Below are 20,570 nucleotides of genomic sequence, written 5' to 3'. Positions count from 1 at the left end.
TAAAGTTCGTCTTTGCTTTCCCTGCTCCTGCTGAGTGATTCTTAACCAGACCAGAGGCAGACCATGGCTGAAAAGGTTTTCAGAAGCAAAGTCACCCCACGTGGTAATGGGAGGAAGGCTGTAAAGCTCGCTGTGGCAGCAGGACGGTCGGAGCTAGATGCAGAGCTCAGTGGGCTCATTGCAGAAGCGCGCTAGGCACGCTACATGTTTATGTGGCTTTACCAGAAGGCTGCGGTTCAAGAGGAATGTAATAAGAATTATTAAATAAGCTGAAGTGATATACTTGCTTCAGAAAAATAGCTAGAGTCAGAGAGAATACTCAATGGAAGTATTTTATATGCCTGACTTCTTTGTAGTCTGTTCTAGGCTCACGCTTATGGCCACTACCATGACAGATTTGGGCTAGGTGGACCTTCAGCCTCACACAGTTACAGCTATGGGTGTTATCTTAAGTTGTATGTTAAACAAAGTTTTCTAACAATCAGCAAAGTCAAGTGTTACTGTTCATTTCATTTTCTGGTAAAAGAAAAATACATAGCAAGCCTCACACTTACATAGCTTTGTTTTCAAAATCTGAATCCTTGCAGCTTCTCCTGAAAATAAAAGATGTGGTTGCTTTGCTCCTCTTTACAACCAGATTAATCAAAAGCAGGAGAACTCTCTTAATATCTAGATTATGCAGAAATCCCAACAGCCATCCACTGCCCAAATGCTATAGTGAGGTAAGAGCAGCTGAATCTTTGAGATGGTGGACATACATTCTGGGAATCTGGATTTAATGCCTTATTATGACACAAATGCCTTATGCCATCCTGGCATTTACGTGGTTTTTATGCCAATTTATCCAGTAGGAAGCTGCTGGTCCTTGGGAATCCTCCCTTCCTTGGAAATGCCACTTCCAAGGTAGCTCTCCTCCAGCAGCAAGTGCCAAGTTGGTCACAAAGATTAACTTGGCTCCAGTGGTAGCAGGAGCTCGACTGTGATGTGGAGTCTTTGAGTGTGCTGTATGCCTAGTGCTGGCAGACCAGATCGCTGTAGTGATGTGGTTGCAGGCACTGCCATAAATAATTTGGCCCACCGTTTTGTTAAGCAGGTACACTGAGACTTTAGTAAATAAACAGTGGCAGTGCTGGGAGAAACTATTTGCTGCACACCAAAGTTAAAACTGCCAGTACTGCAGACCAGCGTAAATAATTGTGCTTCAAGGACAATAACAACAGAGTGATGACACTGGGTCAAAGTAAACCATTAACACAAAGCAGATTTCATTTACCAGTTAGCAATTATACAGATACTGCCTGCACATTGCTGCAACTCAGAGTAGGAGCACATTTTACCTGATGATATTTCAGACAGTGACTGTGAGTAATATTCCTCCCAGGAAGTTTCTTTAAAAGAGCAGGCTGGCTTTGTTGGTGTTTGCTTTTAAATCGCAAGAAGAGAAAGAGTGAGCTTGTTAAACATCTCAGACAAATCCTCATTGTTTATCAGGTGCTTGCCACACAAAGAAGCAGAAAAACAAGCAACCTGCCCAAATGTAGCTCGATTGCTTTTTATATAGATTTTTTAAAAAATGTACTAATTATCGTACAGCACTTAAAGAGAAATCTATTGCCATGCTTTTTTAATTTGTTTCTCTTCAGCCATCATTTTTAATGTATGATTACGATCTCTCCATTATTTTAAAAGGGGCAAGGTAATTGCTCTTACAAGAAATAATGGCGAACTCGTAATTTAAATGCACTGAACGAGCACTCTGCTGCTGCCTGAGTTAATGCTGGATGCCAATGAGAACGAGCTGTTAGCATCCTTCCTGAAAAGGGCAGTTGAGTTCGCTGGGACAGATGACATTCATTCACTGATCTGATTAGGATTACAACGGAAAGCCTTACTCAGCACAGCTCTCCTTGAAGAACGAGTGCGTGTGCATGGATGCGAGCCTGTTTTCAATATTACAGATACACAAAAATAAGAAGATCTCGTCTACACGACACAGGACGGTCAAAACATAACACAGCTTTCCACTAGCTAACCTTCTGATAAGATCTCTGGACAGGATTTTTAAAGAGCTTATGTAATTGATTCCACAAAGCAACCTGCTACTCTTCTCCTAAGGGCTAGATGGTTATTTCCGTAATCTCCCTAGTTGTAGGCTTGCAAAAACAAATGCTTTAATAAAAAGGAGTCTCACGCCAGCTACAGCTCTACTGTTTGGACAGTGCATGCCAAAAGCAGGATGCCATGATGTCTGCCATTCATTCAGCAACCGTGACTGGGTACACAGACATCAGCTGTCCAAGAGCTGACACCCCTCACTTCTGCACAGGGCGTCCGAGTGCCGAAGGGCTTCTCACAATCGAGACATTCAACTGGCAGCGTGCCCACCTGGGCAGGGGGAAATCAGGGGGAAACCGTGGCAGAATAAGTGCTATGGATGACAACAGGTGCCCCGCTTCTGTGCGCCTTCTAGCTCATTATTTTATGGGTCGACCTGTTTAGATAAGAATATTATCAAATCTGGCAATGACAGGAGTTGGAGAAGGGGGAGGGACTGAAACCTCAGGGAGCGAGCAATGGTAGTCATCCTCTTACAAGAAATCATGGCTAAAAGACATAAATTAACCAACCTGCACAGAACTTTGCGTGGACCTCTCTCAACTTTGACATGTTTTAAGGCAGCTGTAACTTTACAATGGACATGACAACCACATTAGTCGCTTTTCCTCTTAGAACATTTTACTCTTCCTGAGATCAGGTGACACCTCTGAGCGCTCAATGAAACACAAAGGATTTCCCTTTCCATCTGTTTATTTGGGGAATGAGACACTGGTGGGACCATCTTTTAACCTTTTCTTTGCTTTCTGTGGTTCCTTCACAGAAGAACAGAAATGGAAAGGCATTAAAGAAAGAAGAAAGCCACACCAACTGTACTGGTGATGCGATGTACTAACACCATGTTTATTTATAAAAGAACTATAACTGCTGCATCTTCAAAGCGTTTCTTAGAACATAACCATATAACCATGATTCCAAGTTGTGCAACGGTGCACTGATTTATTTATTTCATCCTTCTTGTTCTCTGACAACAACCACAACCCTCACTAGATATTGCTCCAATATACTGCTACATCTATTTCCTGTACAATATACGTATCCTCAAAGTATTACAGCCATTTAACACACTTTCTTATCCCTTCCTCGGTATATTTTACTAGCCCAGGCCTTTTCTAAAAGCCAATAACCAAAGTCATCGTGACCCATTCAAGAATAAACCCCTTCTCCCCAAGAAATTATGGCACAATATAAAGTTTCGATTTCATGCAAAGGAGAATTGGGATCCCAAATAAAATTGCTAGTAACGTATGTCACACTGATTATCCATGAGTTCTGCAGAACATCAATGCAATTAAAAAAAAATAAAGACAAAAATTGTGGTATTTTCTACTATGTTCTGTTAAGGTGATGGTTCTAATTTTACACTGGTCATCTTTAACTGTTTTAAAATACATAAACACCCTATACTATTATGCTTAGGAAATAGTGTCTGAAAACAGACTAAGGTGTCCCTGAAGTTGTATCAAATCTCTGACAGCTATCATCTTCACGTGGTGGGATGGTTTACAGGAAAATACCTGCAACTTTACCTTGAAACAGCTCTTTGTGAAGTTTAGAAAGCAGAGAAAAAAAGTTCAGATGAAAGCTGCAGTTCTCAACAGGAGTTTACTCTCTCCACTACAGGATAAACAGCAGCAGTGATTCATTACTGGTACTAACTCTAACTGCTCTGTGGATGACAAAATTCTTGGATTACTTTATTATTGCTGAGTTTCTACCTTCTTAATCTCTAACGCTGGGCAGGCTGGATACATTTTGCCTCTGGCACTGTGCTCCTTGTATACATACCACACACAGAGCTAGAGCTCTTTGTCTTGCAACATGGAAGAGCAGTGGAGAAGTGGATGGCGAAAGCACTGATACAGCCTGTAAGCTACAGCTGTACGGACGTTGCAAATGGCCTGAGCAGTCAGGATGGAGACAACCAAATGTGGACTTGCTGGGTACTGTCAGCATGGAGAAGACGTCTGGGCAGGGGCTGCTTTCCAACACCAGCTCTGTCTTCTACGTTCCTTGCTTGAGAAACGGCTTCATCAAGAAGACAAACAGCTCTATGCCACTGTCCCCAGGTCACTCACATTCAGCCTAGGGTCTGTGGATGCACAACTGCAAAAGGTGGCTAAGAACGATTTCAACAAACAACTTAAACTGACCATATGAGGAAATTCTAGCTCTAATTGAAAAATTAATTTATCAGAAAAGTTTCAGCATAATCAATCATTAATCTAAATAGACAGCATATGATCCTTGAGGAATTCACACTACCTTGTATCTAGTGAGATTATCCCTCTTCTAAAGGCAGAGTGGGACCACCAAAATGCTGAGTGAGTTGGGTAAGACATCTGCACAAGTGCAGGGAACCAAATGTAGGCTTGCTGGATACCAGGTTAGTCTCACAACTGCCCTGGCTCCTAAAGACACTACAGCCGGCATGCTATAGGTGAATTATGCCATATTGCTTGAGGATCTAAAGAGACAGAGTTCAAGCTCTGTGTACCTGTACAAGAAGTAAGACAAACTCCCCAACAACAGTCCAGGACAGAAATTCTGGGATGGTTTCTAACCAAGTTTTCTTAGATCCTCCCTTTTCTTTTTTCCTCTAAATGAGTGGTTACTCCTAACGAGTGGTTACTGAATTGCTATTTTACACCCATAAAAAAGGAAGAAAAAATGTATAGGATTTTTTTTCCAGGATCTTAAAAAAAATAGCAGAAGAGACTGATACTTAACAGTGTAGAGAAATCAGTGCCACAGTAATTCCCTGTGCACTGAATAGTTTGTCAAGAACACTGCACCCCCTTCAGCAGAGTATTTGATTTCTTTCTTGTCTATAGACCTTCACTGATTTGATGGAGTTGATACCCATGTATTACATTTCAGGGAAGGACAATAAATATCATGTGTCCCTGTCTCTGCTGCTGTGCCCACCAGGCACTCTATCAGTGCTTACTTACCCTAATGCTCTAAACCATCTGAGCAGCTTCCAAGAACACAAAAATAAAGAAAGAAGAGTTAGCCTGCTATGTAAATATTTTCCCTTCAGCTCAAACTCCCACCTTAATTTTAGTTGGCCTAAATTACAGGCAATCTCATATCAGTGGCAGATTTTGTGCATATAAAACTGTCACTGTTTCAGTGTGCTAACTTGAGCTTCGTAAGGTTAAAATTAGAGTGCAGCTTCATGGGGAAGTGGAGATTTTCTGTCTTCTGAAAAGATCCACGATTCACTTCTAGCCTAAGAAGGCTGTGTGTTCACTTGTGGGGATATCAGAGAGAACAGAAGGGGGAGGTGTGAGGTACAGGCCTAATTTCAGACACCACTTTTCCAGCATTTCTTGCTTGCTGCTTTAAGAACTCTCCATGCCCAATGTTGGGGCTATTTCACATCCTGTTTGGATACATGCATCTGTGGCTCCTCACCAACCAGATGAGGAAGCTAGAGCTCTACCAAGGGGCTGCAATTTCTACTCTCATTTCTACTCCAAAGCCATATACCCAAAATTTAGGCATGTCAGTGCTTGGCATCATGCTACACTCCCTCTGTGAACCTAGCCCTAATGCGCAAGTCCACAGTGACCTCTCCATCTGTCTGGACTTTCCGGAGTCTATATAAAAAAGCACTTTTATCTTGCACTAAGTAAGATAATTACTTATCTTTTTTTAAATAGTGTTTTTAACTTGCAGGATACTGACTAGTTAGTGTTATGGTGTATCCTATCAGTGATTCTTTAGAAAAAAATCTGAGCAACTCACAAGCTAACTAACTGATCTGATTGTGTAAGATAAATATGCAATGGAAGGTAGAACATTTAGACTTTTTTTTCCTGTAACCTTGAAAGCAAAGGATTTAATAGCGTAAACTTAGAAAATGAACGACAGTCTTCATCTTCTCATTTTTATTGGATCTGGCCGGGACTCAGTTCATTTTTTTCACAGAAACCCCTATGGTGCTGTGTTTTGGATCTGTGACTAAAACAGCCTTGATAACACACCAGTGTTTTGGCTATTGCCCAACAGTGCTCGCACAGCATCAAGGCCTCGTCTGTTTTTTACTCTGCTCCCCAGCATCACCTGCAGTAAGGCTGGGAGGAATTCAGCTGGCCAGAGGGATATTCCACACCATATAACATCATGCTCAGCAATAAATATGTGGGAGGCAGGGGGTTGTCTTCCAAGGTAGCCATTGCTCAGAGACATGCTGGAGATGTCTGCTTTTGGGATGTGGTAAGGGACCACCTCGCATCACTTGGTCATTTTTCCCCCCCTCACCTTCACTTACTAAAATGTTTCTCCTGACGCACCTGTTGTTCTCACTTCTGCTCTTCCTATTCTCTTCCCTGTCCTGCTTGGAGGTGTGGTGTGAACAATGAGCTGTGTGGTTCCTTAGGCACCGACAGCAATCTGTTTTGGCTCCTGAACAGGGACTTCAGAGGTTTCAAGACAGTGAAAGATTTGATAAGTGTGTGCCAGACTGAACTTACAGCTGTTTACCTGTTACTTGCTGCTGGTGGTCACAATGTTGACTTCTCTGTTCTGGATGTTGATTTATTTGTTCCCTCACTTGCTCCATTGCTTGCTCCCTTTCTTTCTGTACATCAAACACCAGGGGTTGTTAATGTTGCTGTGTGCTGTGTTATCATTTTGCTTTGCCTGGAAGAGCTATAATAAAAGCACTGGCCTTAAGCCTAATCTGGTATTTGGTCCCTGCACTGCTGCCATCCCAGTATTCTGCGAACCATTTTGTGGAGACAATCAGCAGTTAGTCCTTTCTCCTCTTCTCCAGGAGCCACTTTGTGGAGGAATGATGAAAGTCATCTTCTGCTTTCTCCCTTGTTGCAATGGCCCTCCAATTTCTTGAATAACCCTGTGTAACCATACTGCTTGTGTTTGTGCTGATTATGGCTCTTCATAAGGTTAACCAGCCAGCTGGGGATGTCACACAGGAATGTGCCGAGGCAACCAATTCCAGGGCAGCAAGGCGTGTGGGAGAATTTGAGCAGGTACTTAGAGTACCTCTGATGGTCTGGGACTTCATGCCCAGACAGACATGGAATCCTGCTGAACGGGCAGACCATGTGAAGGAAGGATGCCCTGATGCTATCAAAGAGACACATCTTCTAGCACTGTGTGCTTCTAGCCTGACCTCTGCTTACCAAGCCACTGTCCAGACCCCTCAAAGAAGCAAGGTGATCTGTGGGTCTGAGGACACGCAAACAGACAAAGTGAGGGCCTGTGGATCTGCAGACACACGGACACTGTAGCTAAATCAGAGATCTAATCCTCAACTTTAACAGTCACTCCTGTAGTCAAGAAGGAACAATGGAAGGATAGGTCAGCTCATTTAGCAAAGGACAAAACAGCTGCCAGGGAGCAGGAAGAAGAGATCACGGACTGGCCAGAAGGCAGCGTTTTCAAAGCATCTACCCAGGGAGGCCAGAGGCCCCACTGTATGATAAATTAACAAAAAACTAAAAACAGTATGTTCTGTTTACTGAAGGGTCCTGTCATACTGTGGGAAAGCATCAGAGGTGGAAAGCTGCTGTGTGGAGTCCCACACAACACATTACCAAAACCGTGAAAAGAAAAGGTGAATTGAGTAAGTTTGCAGAAGTAAAAGCTATCCAGAGATTGCTGAAAGGGAAAAGTGACCAGCACTCTATCTCCATACTGACTGTTGGCTAGTGGTAAAAGCCCTGAGGGGCTGCCTGTGCATTGGAAACAGACTAACTGGCAGTGCAGAGGCAGATCCATCTGGGATGCTGCACTGTGGCAAGGTATTGGGTGCAGAACCTTGTTGTAAAAGTACGTCATGTAGACAACGGCATGCCCGAGAGCCGTGCCACCAAAGTACACCGAAACAATCAGCAGGAAGACCAGGCTGCCAGATTTGGAATGGCTCAGATGGACCTCAAGTAGGAACATAAGGGTGAACTATTTATTCACAGCTCAGTGGGCCCATGACACATCTAGGAGGACACGCAATGTACAGATGGGCTTGTGATTGAGGAGTGGACCTGACCACTGAAGCCATTACGCAGGTCATCCATAAATGCAAAATGTGCCACAATCGAGCAAGTGGGTAAAGCTTCTCTGCTGTGGAGAGCAGTGGCTGAGAAAGACAGCATGGGTTATTTCTCCCTTAGGAAAAGGCAAACCTTTCCCTTTCACTCAAGAACCAACACACTTGGTTGGTAACGCAGGAGGAAAGGGAAATGCGGAGTGCATCTCAAGGAGATTTAACCTCGGGAGAAAATTCAACCCAACCCAACACACCATGTCTCTTGAATGACCACTGTACCAGATGGATCCCAAGTTGCTGACCAAATGAACTGGATGGACATGTGAATGGATGACTGATGGGGATGGCCCAGACTGTATCTGCATATATCAAATGACTGTCAGGGAGGGGAGTTAATGAGGATATATTGGATAGGTGGGGCAAAAGGTATGAAATAAGCAGTGGAGATTTTACTGGCTCTGGCTGGCACAGAGTTAACTTTCCTTTACAGCACACACAGGGTGCTGTGTTTTGGATCTGTGACTAAGAGTCTTGATAACACACCAGTGTTTTGGCTGTTGCCCAACAGTGCTTGCACAGCATCAAAGTCTTGTCTGTTTCTCATTGTGCCCTGTTCTCACCCCCCACAATGAGTAGGGCTGGAGGGGGGCAAAGAGTTTGGAAGGGGGCACAGCTGAGAAAGCTGATCCAAACTGCCCAAAGAGATATTACATACCATATAACACCATGCTCAGCAATAAAAGCTGGGAGGGAATGTTCTTCTTTCAAGGTAGCTGTTGCTCAGAGACTGGGTTGGCACTGGTCTGCTTTTGGACACTGAGAGCGATTGCCTTTGCATCACCTGTTCTTTCTCCCCCCACCTTTCCTTCACCTACTAAACTCTCTTTATCTCAACTCACAAGTTCTCTTGCTTTTTGCTTTTCCTATTCTCCCCCCCACTTCTGCTGGGTGAGGTAGGGGGGAAGGGGAGATGAGTGAGCAAGAAGCTGTGTGGGTGCTTAGCTGCTGGCAGGGGTCAATGCTCTGCCCTCCATTATTGTACACAAGGACTCCCGTGAAATTCATTTGAAAAATGATAGAGATGGACATTTAATGTAAGATTAAAATGTCAATCTACACTTTAGTAAGGGAGAGAATTAGAATCCTGCTGTCAAAAGGTCACATGGTACCTTCTGGTGGAAGAAAAAACAAAGACAAAAAAGGAAAGAAAAGATTTTTAAAGCAATCATCATAGGCTTCTGGATAGACACAGGCTGAGAAATCTATAGTAAATGAGTGGCAGCAAGCCAACAGAACAATGCAACTCTTCAGGTCAGTGTCTCAGTACTATAAATAGTGGTGAAAATAGACTAGCCTTCCTAATAAGCACTTTTTTCTCCAAATTAGAATAATGCCAATGTCTTAAAGAAAGGGGTTAAAGCTTGGCACATAGCAGAATCGCCAAATGTCATCCTAAAATGACTAAAATTTGATGAATGCCTTCTTCAATTCCAAGATTCGTGATTATCTGTGATTTCATTACATGATGAAACTGCTTTAGAAAGAGCTACTCAAAGAAGTATAAACTATTACATGAAACAAAATGTTAACTGAAGGTCTCATATACAGCACATCATTCGATCCCTACATCACCCCTGATTCAGGATTCCTGAATCAAAAACCTTTAGATTGCTAGTCAAACAAAAATTTATTCAGAGATCAAAATATTATCTAGCTCCTACTGAGAAAAATGGCTCTACTTGTCCAGTTTTTGTAGCCCTTTCCAATGTATCTCAATTTTACTTTTTCTTAAGCAAAATGTGTGAATTCCCTCTGTGAACACACAATAGGCACTGACATTTTCTAACTATTGCATAGCACTAGCTAAAGCAAGAAGTAACTGCAGCAATCTCAGATTTACACTACTGTAAATTAAATGAGGTTCGTGTGTCCGATTTGACTGAAATGTAGACTCTTCTCAAAGACTTACAAGGTTGCAGTAATGCCACTAAGATGAAACAACAGACTGTAAAGTCACAAAAGTATGTAAATTATCAGAGTGACATTGCTATGACATAACACTGGGTTATCAGTAAAGTGATTTGTGTTCTGTGTGCTCACAGCTCTTATCTAGTTTGTTCACATGAAATAAAAAATGGTTCTTGCTGAAAAACAATCCTTACTTTTTTCAAAATCCTATTAGCTAAGCTTGTTACCAAAAAAACTGGGGAGTAGATGTCAGAAGACTGAGAAAAGGAAAAGAAAGATTAATGATCGTATCTGCAATTATATCAACTCAGAAAAATTTCAAGGTCTCGCTCACACTTCAAAACATGGAGTTTGTCTGTTAGTACCAGAAGGATCCCTCCTACTGTGGTACAAGAAACATTATTTTGTGAAAAAAAAGGTCATCTTTTTGTGCCTTTTTTCCCCTTATAACTGCTTATACATATTCAAATAGCCGACACCAAGCCTTTTTGGATAGTTACTGAAAACACTGAATACAAACTTCCTCTACAGTGCAGTTACATTATGAAAATTGATTGTTTCAAATGGTAATGTCCTACCCAGAAAAATGAAGACAGAAGGAACTAAAAAAATCACACCCCAAACATTAATGCTTTTACTAACACAGAAGAAACAGTACAGCTGCAAGCATGACATGGAGCCAGGGCTCTTACATCACAATCTCAAGCATCTTTCTTGAAAGAGCATAAACAATATAAAGAGTATACTTTGCTTTTGCTTGTCTAGCCCTCATACATTTAGGGAAACAGCAATGGATCTGACCAGTCTGTATTGTCAGTAATAACATGTAAGCCAAAATGAGTACCCAGGTAGTTTCCTGGTAGCGTGCTGAGACTGTAGAACTGGCAGGCAAAGAAACAGACGGTGTTTGTTAATAGAGCAAATTAGATTAGAAATTGCCTGGACACAAATCAGGAATGATAAGCTACAATTTTCACTAACTCAATGAACAGAAATCTTGGTGGCTATTTTTTAGTCTAAGTTATTTAATAGTGATTTTTTTTAAATGTAGCCAAGATAAACATATGAAAACCTTCACTGTGGAAATCAAAATGGAGACATGATGTGCAATGTCTGCTGACTTCATCTAACTTCTGTGTGATATTCCAACCTCCTTTCCAGTACTTACCTCCTTTGTCTCCTGCCTAATGTTCTGCCTCCAATTTATTACCTGAGAACTTCATTAACTAATGCCGGCAGGTTGAACGGTGAATGTTGGAGATCTGGCACATACTTTTTCCTTCATCCTAGAAAATACACAGTTTCTTTCAAAGCATGTTTGCTCATTAAATGTGTTCATGCAGCCAGTGAGGTCTAGTAATAGGATTAACTCCGCTGAAAACAGCTATCAGCTGAGCAGACAGATTAACAAGATCATCTCACATGTTGCATGACATCTTCGGCCGTGCTAATGCCAAACAGCAATTTCTAAGACTAAGTTAAAACATACCATAAAGAAAAGCTGCAGAGATGCAGAAAGGATAAGAAACAACTGCTTAAAAAACCATATTTCTCAGACAAATTAACATCACGCTGAACAATGCGAATATTGTTATTTGCAAGTGAGGAAGCTGCTCCATAAGCGAGTGTTAAAATTCCTTCCATGTCCCAGATACTTTTCTTTAATGGATATTTCTTACCCTGAAGTAGGAAGATATGAGTTAAATAACTGAGGTAGAAAGTAAACAAGAAAGGCCAATACAAAATATATAGAGGGATGTTAAATATCTTGTTTCAGAAAGCCAATTAGCTGCTGCATCATATTCAATCTGTTTGTTGCAGAGGATCCTGGATCACTCTTTGTGCACTTCCTGCCTTAAGCTACCCACCGCAGTGCAGCTGACAGGTTCTCAGCTGATCTGAATCACCCAGCAGCCACAAGCAGCTTAGCTGCACTGCGGTGGAGTCAGGCAGGGGTAAGTTAGAACCTGCTTGGATTTCTCTCCATCACGTTGCAGTCAGACACCTACACAGTGCCCACATTTACTCTGGTCCAGCTATTGTGACCACAGACCCCGACTTCCCTCTTTCAACCTCCTACCAAATTCACATACAAACCTTACAAAATTGCTTCCTGATGCATCCACCGTAGCAAATCTGTCAACCTCACCAACTAGTCTAGCAGGCACCTCAAACCTGCCTCCTAAAGGATATGCAAGTGACACAGCTGGAGCATGAAAGAATGTAGCAAGGCAGAGAGGACCCAGCTCTGGTCTTCTGACAGCATTTTGTTACGAGTCTAACTTCTGGGAAGATTCTCCCAGACTATAAGAGCGCCCAAAAATCAGGGCTGCTGGCTAAGTAGGGAAATAAAACATTCATATGGCACCGTTCTTAATGTATCAGTCAAAGACTACCACTGCAGCTTGCACTAGCAGATGGAGAAGTTATTGCAGCTTACACCATCAGACAAATCAGTCCACCCATCGATCTGCTGTCACATTCGCAAGCTCTCAAGCTTACCAGTCTTTCAGCAGAAAAAGAGAAGTCTCAAGCTGCTTTTCTTTAGGGAAAAATAAAACTATTCCAAAGTTCAAATAGCAAATAGGTTTTGTTTATCCTAGAGACTCCGACTGCATAAAGGCTTTCTGAGCATAAATTAAATTTATGCTATAACAGGGAGGGAGCTTAATTACAATGACAATGTAACTCAATCTAGCCAGTGTTCTCATTTACTGTACCAAAAATTTCCTTCTCAATTTTTATGCTTGGCCTAGACCCAAGTAGCAGCAAAACCAGAAATCCCCAGATTCTAGTGGCCTTACAAGGGACTTCACCATCAACAGGCTGTACACGAAGCACGTAATATGATGAATTCTTACATCCACAGAGGGAATCCACTAGCTGAAGACAACATACGCATTTACAGACGATTTGAATTTTCACTGCAAGATCCTCCTCCCCCAAACTGTCACCATTAACTCAGATACTGCTAAAGAAGCTCAACAGCAGGTTCTGCCTATTTAAGTGGCCAACAGGGTACACCATGACAGCTACTTACTCCACAGTACCGATCATCGCTGAATATTTGTGGTGGCAGTGGATTGCCTTGTGCAGGCTGTCTGTCCTCAGGAATGTTTTTGTACATCCACTGTCTTTTCTCCTCTGACATTGTGATATCCACTTCTTCAAACTCTATGCGATTGGCTTCCAGAAACCTCACCACATCTTGTTGCCTCTTCTTTATCTAGATGAAGGAAAGAAAAAAGCAAAACAATACATCAGAAAAAGTCCACCATAACCAAGACACATTTACAAATCTGAGTGCATTCTTTCTTCCCTGTCCCACATCCACATGACAGAAAGTCACAAGCTCAGGAAGACAGAGGAGAAAATATTTTTTTCAGTTTTAAATTCACAGCAGTCAAACACTGCTGTTTCTCTACAAGTTGGCAAAGGTTATGCTTCCTCGCTTCATTTTTAGAAGGCTGTCTCTCTAGTTCTACTGTGGGAATATCAGCCTTTACTCTCTAGAAGCAGCTTTTTAAAAATAATCTGTATAGGGCTGTAACAAGTAGGAGGTAAAAGATGTAGCTGGTTTTCAAAATCATTAGGGGCTACATTTTTGAAGTATATAGGCAGCTAGAAATGCAAGGTGAGCAATCTGGCATGTCCCAGAAGAGTCTATGGGTGTCTATAGCAGTCTATAGGTGTCCATTGAGATGAACATGTTGGTACATCTGGGAGGGAAAAAAAAAAAGAAACACACACCACCCCAGCTGCACATATTTTTGTTTTCCTAGACATCTTTTAAAAATGCAGCTCCATGGTTTCCTAAAGAAGGCTCGTTGAATCTTTAATTAAGAGTGTCTGTCTGCATAATACACGTCTAAAAATAAGCACGATCTCATCTCCTGAAAACTAACTTTGCTGCATAAACAGGCATTAGGTATATACTAAACGTATGGGGTTTCTGCCCCTCAAAGAGATTATCATCTTCATGCAAAAGCCCAACAGAAGCAGAAGGCTGGCAGTTTTTAGCTCATTGCAGCTAACTAATGTCAGCTCTTAACAGCTAGCTGGGCTCCAAGCAGATGCAGTCAGGTGAAGACTACATCTGCCTCAAAGAGGATTTCATACCAAGACAGCCACCTTGAAAAAAGAAGTATGTGGGGCTGAGGAAAGCTGTACTCATTTGTCTCAATCCACTCTGCATTCACTTCAATCTGTGCTGTATTTTTTGTATCTACTTAATGAAACAAATTCCTTCAGAAAGAAGCTACAAATTACATGCTATATTTTTACAGCTATCATCAACAGCGTTATTTGAAGAAAAAAAATACAGCTTTAATATTTTTACAGTATTCCTGGAGTGTTGGATCCACACAGTTGCTGATTGGCATAAAGCCCAGGTGAATGAATCATGTCTGTGGGTATCATATGACCTAGATGCTGCTTGGAAATCAGAGGATTTTTAAAGTGCATGTTAGCTGTTCTTGTCGCACAGCTCGTTTTGTCTACCTAAATGCACCATGAAAATACACAACTTTTGGAGGTAATGGCGATAGAATCATTTTTTCCTTGAAAATAAGAGAGTAGCCATCTCAAGAAACTAGAAAGACAAAGGTCTTGACAGATTACTGCCTTTCTGAAGAAATGGGCTGCTTAATCAGTTTGTGTCTCAGAGGCTTTTTTTTTTCTTTTCTCTTTTTTTTTTTTTAACATATGCTGTATTGGATTTTAGGCATATTGTGAAAGGATCACTTTTTCATGCAGAAGGCTGCTCCTAAAGTTGTTTGCAAATGATACATTATCAACAACAGCAAAATGACTGCATCATCATCATCACTCCTGGTACCAAAACCAACATGACTTTTGCAGCTTCCTTACAAATTACAAACAGGAATTCTGTTGTCAGTGTAGAAATAAAGGACGAAAATATCTTCCTCTCTTCTTTTCCAAACTCCTGCTACTACTGATAGTAATAATAATAATAATAAAGCTGCAAGAGAGGTCCAAAAGAGACAGTTTTTCTTTCAGTACTCTGTACTGTGGACACAAGTTTAAGTGCCACTCGGCTTTAACCAGATCCCTAATATCTTACCCTTCACACATGAGAATTCTCCCACAAACACGTTTCTCAATCTCTCCTTTTATTTTTATAAAACTAATTAAGATGTTGAAGGGAAATAAATTGTTCAGGATTTTCTTTGCCCCCCCCTTTTTTTTTAGCCAGAAGCTTTGCAATTCTCCACATGACATCTGCATGAGTTATCAGCTGTGGGTGTGCCAGCTGCATAAATTTAAACAAAATGCCCTGAAAATTTTTAGCCAAAAAAGTAACATCTCCTCCTCCTCCCCCTAGTGATTTGATTGAAGTCTGTAAAATGAAGCGAGAGAATCATTTACATTAAAAAATCCTATTAAATTATGCCTTGTTGTTGAAGACCGATGCTCAGAGCATCTGCCACAACAGACGCCAGCTGATTTCTCCCCAAGAAAACCACAGGACCTTTGTCTTTCCATACAACTGGATCTGTGCCGCAGGAGTGCGTCAGCCTCACAATCCTGCCTGCAGCTCGCATTTGTGGTTACTCCGAGCTACAAAACTCCACCGCTCAGCCCAAGGAAACCCACAGCAAAGACGAGAGGCTCCAAAGAGCAGTGTCACTTCTTCCTTCCTCACCACACTACACAGAGGACCTGAGCTCCTGTCAAGAGCCCAGTGAAGATCAGTGCATCCTCCTTTGGCAAACTACCAAGGGGGTTACTTTAGCCCTCTCTGTGAAACTTAGGTTTTTACCTTGCTGCTTCCTGGCTTTCCAGAGCTTGACGTAACTAAAAGGAACCTGAGAAGGGTATTCCTACAATCAGAAATACCACGTTTAGAAAAACTCATTTCATGGCTATTCACACATCAATTTGTGACAGCATTTGTATTCTTATATGATAGCCTGCTTTAGCATCAAATTATCTTGCTTATCTCAGCATACCAGAAGATGCTGTAAGATAAACCATCAAAATATACATCCATTGTGAAGTCTGAGAGGAAAAAACACTCCCACTTCATTTTGTATGCCATAACGAGACTGCAGCTTCCATATGCATCCTATTTATCTCATATCAAGCAGGCCATTCAATGTTGATTTTTTTTGAAATTTCCTTGTAGTCACGAAAGAATATTAGCCATAAATACAAATAGGAATCGGAAATGTCATCTCTTTTTATTAAGCAGCCACACTGCCTACAAAACAAAATCAGTATCTGCTTACCTGATAGGATCCGAATCCATCTCTAACATGGCGAAGAAAACTGAGCTAACACTCTACTGTTCTGATCCAATGTTTGTCTTCCACATTTTGAGCAGGCTGACTGTTTTCTGAACATCTGTTTTCATGGGTTTGGTTTTACTGTTAGTCTGTATTTCTATCCAGAAAAACATGACAAGAAAAACATCCCCAGAGACATCTCCCTTTCATCCCAGTACTTGGAGCTGGTTTCTTTATTAGGGTTAAAACCAGCAATAATTTTGATATACAGAACTGCTTAAATGAGTTAATCACTTATTCAGCTCAGTTGATAAAGAAAGTCCACCTCAGCTAAAGCATCCAGGCTTTCTCCCCTAGTTTTCATTTCTTTATCCTGATTGGCAACAGGTAACAGGAGAACACGCTCTCACTGACCGCTTCGCAGAAATACCTCAAAGATATCCTCAGGCCAGGCCAGGTGGGACCACCGGGATTATCTGTTCTGACCTTCAGCATCCCTGAATCAATTTCTCTTAGGAGTAAGGAGTTTCCTTCAAATTGTTTTCCCCTAAGCTCCATTCTTTAACTGTTAATGACGGGGAACCTACCTGTCTTGGTAAATTGTTCCCATAGTCAATTAAGTGCCCTCACTTACAATCCTTTCCTGCTTCTACTCAGAATTCACCTCTCCTGCAGTTTTCAGCCACTTAGACTTCAATATCTTTGCCTGTTAGACTGGAAACTCTTCTGCTACAACAATTCTGTTTCCTACACAAATAATATGGGTCAAGTCACTCCTTAACCATCTCCCAGCTAACCTCAACAGTGATCCCTAGTAAAAAGACAACAGTCTTGTCAAAAGACAAAGAGATCTGCAGCTCCTTTAGCAGCACGATAACAAAATGGGGATGTTACCATCACAGATCATGACTACAATGGACCAGAAATTCAGCAAAATTAGATCATGTCTAAAAATTCCTTGAAAGCTTCTCATCACTTCCAACAGGTTACTTTGCTTTCTTCTCTCTTTCCTACCTATGATTCCTGAATGTTTTCAGACCTTATGTGCCAGAACTTGCCTAGTGACAGCCTTTGGTGAACCAGAGGAGCATATCGCATCATCTCTTCATTACTAAATGGCAGCTGCATTTCATTATCCTAACCTATTTATACCAAGGTATTCACGACACTGTACAAATCTCACTAGTCCAGGATCTAATCCAGATGAGATAAATGAATTACTTCTACCATACTACAGGCAAGGTGATTCAAGTAGCCGTATTAAGAGGAATTGTGCAATGGGCATGATTAAAGAGAACTTCTCTGCCTTGGCTGGTTAGCCCAGTTAGTATGAAGGGGACACAGCAGACACGTCCTCAGTTTCACGTCTCTTCATGGTGTCAGCATGCATGTTGCTGAGTGCCTGGTACCCACAAAGCGGATGTAGGAGGTTGGGCTTCTGCTCCAGGCTCTAAATCCTCACTTTCTGGAGGTGAGGCATCCCCTGGGCTTCAGCTCTCCTCTCTGAGAGGTGGGGAATGGCAGCAGGTACCGTTCAGAGCAGGGGCTGCTGGGCGAGATGTGTGGCACTGGCTGTCCTATGGCCTCTCCAGCCTGGAGCTGGAGGGACTGAAAGCCTAACCTGTTCGTTACAGACAGACCCCAAGAACGACTAGCTTTCCTTGTAATACAAAATCCCACCCCAAATAAATTCAGACCACACGCACGCTGAGAACAAGGTCTTACAATGAATGGCTAAGCTGGCTTGTGAGACCATGAACACACTTTAGAAGTCTGATGTTTTAAAAAATGGGTCCATCTAGATCTGTGCCTCTAAAGACAAAGGCAGAGCTGCTGGTTCCCCTCCTGCTCTTTGATTCCAGTTACTCTTTCCTGACCCATGCCCTTTCTCCAGAACCACAGCACTGCCCTCACTGACTCAGCTGAAAACTGAACGCGTTGCATTTGGCAGGGGCACCTTTAGGGCAGCGTGACGATGCAGCTACGCAGATCTCGCTGCTGGCTGCCACCGAGGTGGTCCGGCGCTGCTCCCTCCTGCCGAGCAGCTCCTGCAGCTTCCCTTGCACAAGCACAACGCGGGAACCAGGGGAACGAGGGGGAGCATCAGTAATGTCAGCACCCCTACCCGAGCAGTCTGTACCGACAGCAAAACCACACCCCAAGCAAATGGCTCGAAGCACGACCAGCTACAGGTATCTGAAACATGAACTGCATAAACAGCATTTGTGTTAGACAAACACAGGCTCCAGCTCACTGCCACAGCTGATAGCATCAGTTGTGGAGCCTTTGCCTTTTTAAGTCATGAAAATAAAACCAAAGGGATTGCTGCACTGTAAAATCAGATGAAATATAGTTACTGCAGAGGATTACTAATCTTAATTGCTCATATAGATGAGGCTTAACATTGCTCCCAGATACTGAACAGATACTACACTGATGAAGAGATGCAAGCCTTCACCACATCAAACGAATACTTCTCTAAACAGTGTTAACCGCAAACCTACACCTACCTGCCTTAGAAAAACGAGGAAGCAACGCCTCTTTCCAACACACTACGCAACACCTGCATTCTTTTGCTTGTTTCCACTGTGGTTTTGGTGCTTCTGTACGAAAGCAGAAAACAGTCTCACACACTCACCAGGACTGACACACAAATCCTCCTGGTCCGGTGATGTTTGCAACCTGTGGTAACACAGATGTTCTGCTGAATTTTCTTTCTTTACTTAGCTTAGGGAAGGAAAGCACAACTGAACCTTGGCAGTTTTGACTGCAGAGAGGTGGCGGGGCTATGACAGACCTTTACAAAGCTTCAGATGATTAATTCATTGTTCTGGGCACAGCAAAATACAACTCCACTATGTACACGGGGGGAAGGGAGATGAGAGGCTGTGATGAGGTGGAGAAAGGAAGAAGAGAAGAAAGAGGAAAAAAAATCTGCATTACATAACTATTCCCAACAGCAAAGTAAGTGGCTAGCTGCTGTAGCAAGTACTGCATTACACGTGATAGAAGAGGAATAAATAGTCTGCTCGGAACAGACCTCCCCAGAGCTCACAACACATTCAGCACTTCATCCTGAAGAAAACCTATACATTCGAATCTCAAAATCTTAAAACTTGACCACAGATCCTTTCAGTCTGAACAGAAATAAAACAGTCCCTGACCAGCAGCCACATGCAGCTTGCGCTGCCCTGGGCTGCAGCTAGCAGCAATCTGCCGCTTGCATACAGAGACATAATTAAGGACACGCCACATGAAATACTCCATCGAACTGGGAGGGCAATCTGTTCAGCTTGATGTAAAGTAAGTCTGCAGATCCCTGGGAACTGCTGAGACGCTGCTTTGCCAGGCAATTTTTACCTCTGCCTCTGTGTGGGATACGTATGCTAACTTTGAAAGAGCCTTGTATTTACAAAATGCAATTAGAGTTTGAGCCAGGTTTGTTTTTTTAAAGACTCCTCATCACAAGCAGTCGAAGGAAAACATGATTTCGTTTTTCTGTAAAGCCACAGAAGACAGTGAACTTTGTTCCGTGCCCAAGGCCTACTAGCCTCATATTTTCATTGCTAGATGTTGCACTGCGATAAAACACACTTAAATCTACTTTTGTGTATGTTTTTATTGCAAGTTGAAGCAGAAAGTTTGTTATTTAAGACAGTCCGTAAGAAACCTTTGTTCTCTGTGCAAGTACCAAGGTAATGCTCAGAAACACGAAGGAGGCTTTAGCAAGTACAACTACACCTATCCCTGCTCAAAACCAGAGCAGGTGGAAGTTTGCTCAGGTGGTCTACTTACTTCAGTAAGCCTGTAATGGAAAACAGACAGACACAGACTAAACAGAAAAATGGGGAAGACCAGGACAAGAAGAGAAAGCTCTACAGAAATATCAACTACCGACAGCGCCATGCAGGCCACCTTTGAGCTGCATGCAGCTGAGAAAGCCTCTCAAGCCAACTTCTTTTGATTTCTTCTGTGTTTCAGGAAACAAGACTTGCCAGTGATGCATGCAAATAAAGTAACTGATTCTATCATTTTCTTCTTGTAGTTGGAACCACGTCTTCCTGTAGCACTGAAAATCCACTTCACATGTGAGTCTCTGATGGACTGGATGAAGTTAGATGCCGTGAGGTCCAAATCTTGGCTTGTTACTTCTCATCAAAAGAGTAAGAAGCTGGATCTATCTTCTAATTAATGACACGATTCTGTGTTCCATTGCATCA

General features: G+C 42.2%; 1 protein-coding gene across 2 annotated transcripts in view; it reads right to left on the bottom strand.

The window, feature by feature from the left end:
• Nucleotides 1-20,570, bottom strand: part of SH3BGRL2 (SH3 domain binding glutamate rich protein like 2) — a 45,227-nt gene that overhangs the window by 10,578 nt on the left and 14,079 nt on the right. For both annotated transcript variants that reach the window (XM_040554005.1, XM_040554004.1), the window contains exon 2: nucleotides 13,143-13,328. In XM_040554005.1, the coding sequence (XP_040409939.1) occupies nucleotides 13,143-13,328 (186 nt within the window). The remainder of the gene's footprint in view (nucleotides 1-13,142; nucleotides 13,329-20,570) is intronic.

This window comes from Cygnus olor, chromosome 3 (assembly GCF_009769625.2).
Source record: "Cygnus olor isolate bCygOlo1 chromosome 3, bCygOlo1.pri.v2, whole genome shotgun sequence".
NCBI classification, from domain to species: Eukaryota; Metazoa; Chordata; class Aves; order Anseriformes; family Anatidae; genus Cygnus; species Cygnus olor.
This window is presented reverse-complemented; position numbering and strand designations above follow the sequence as displayed.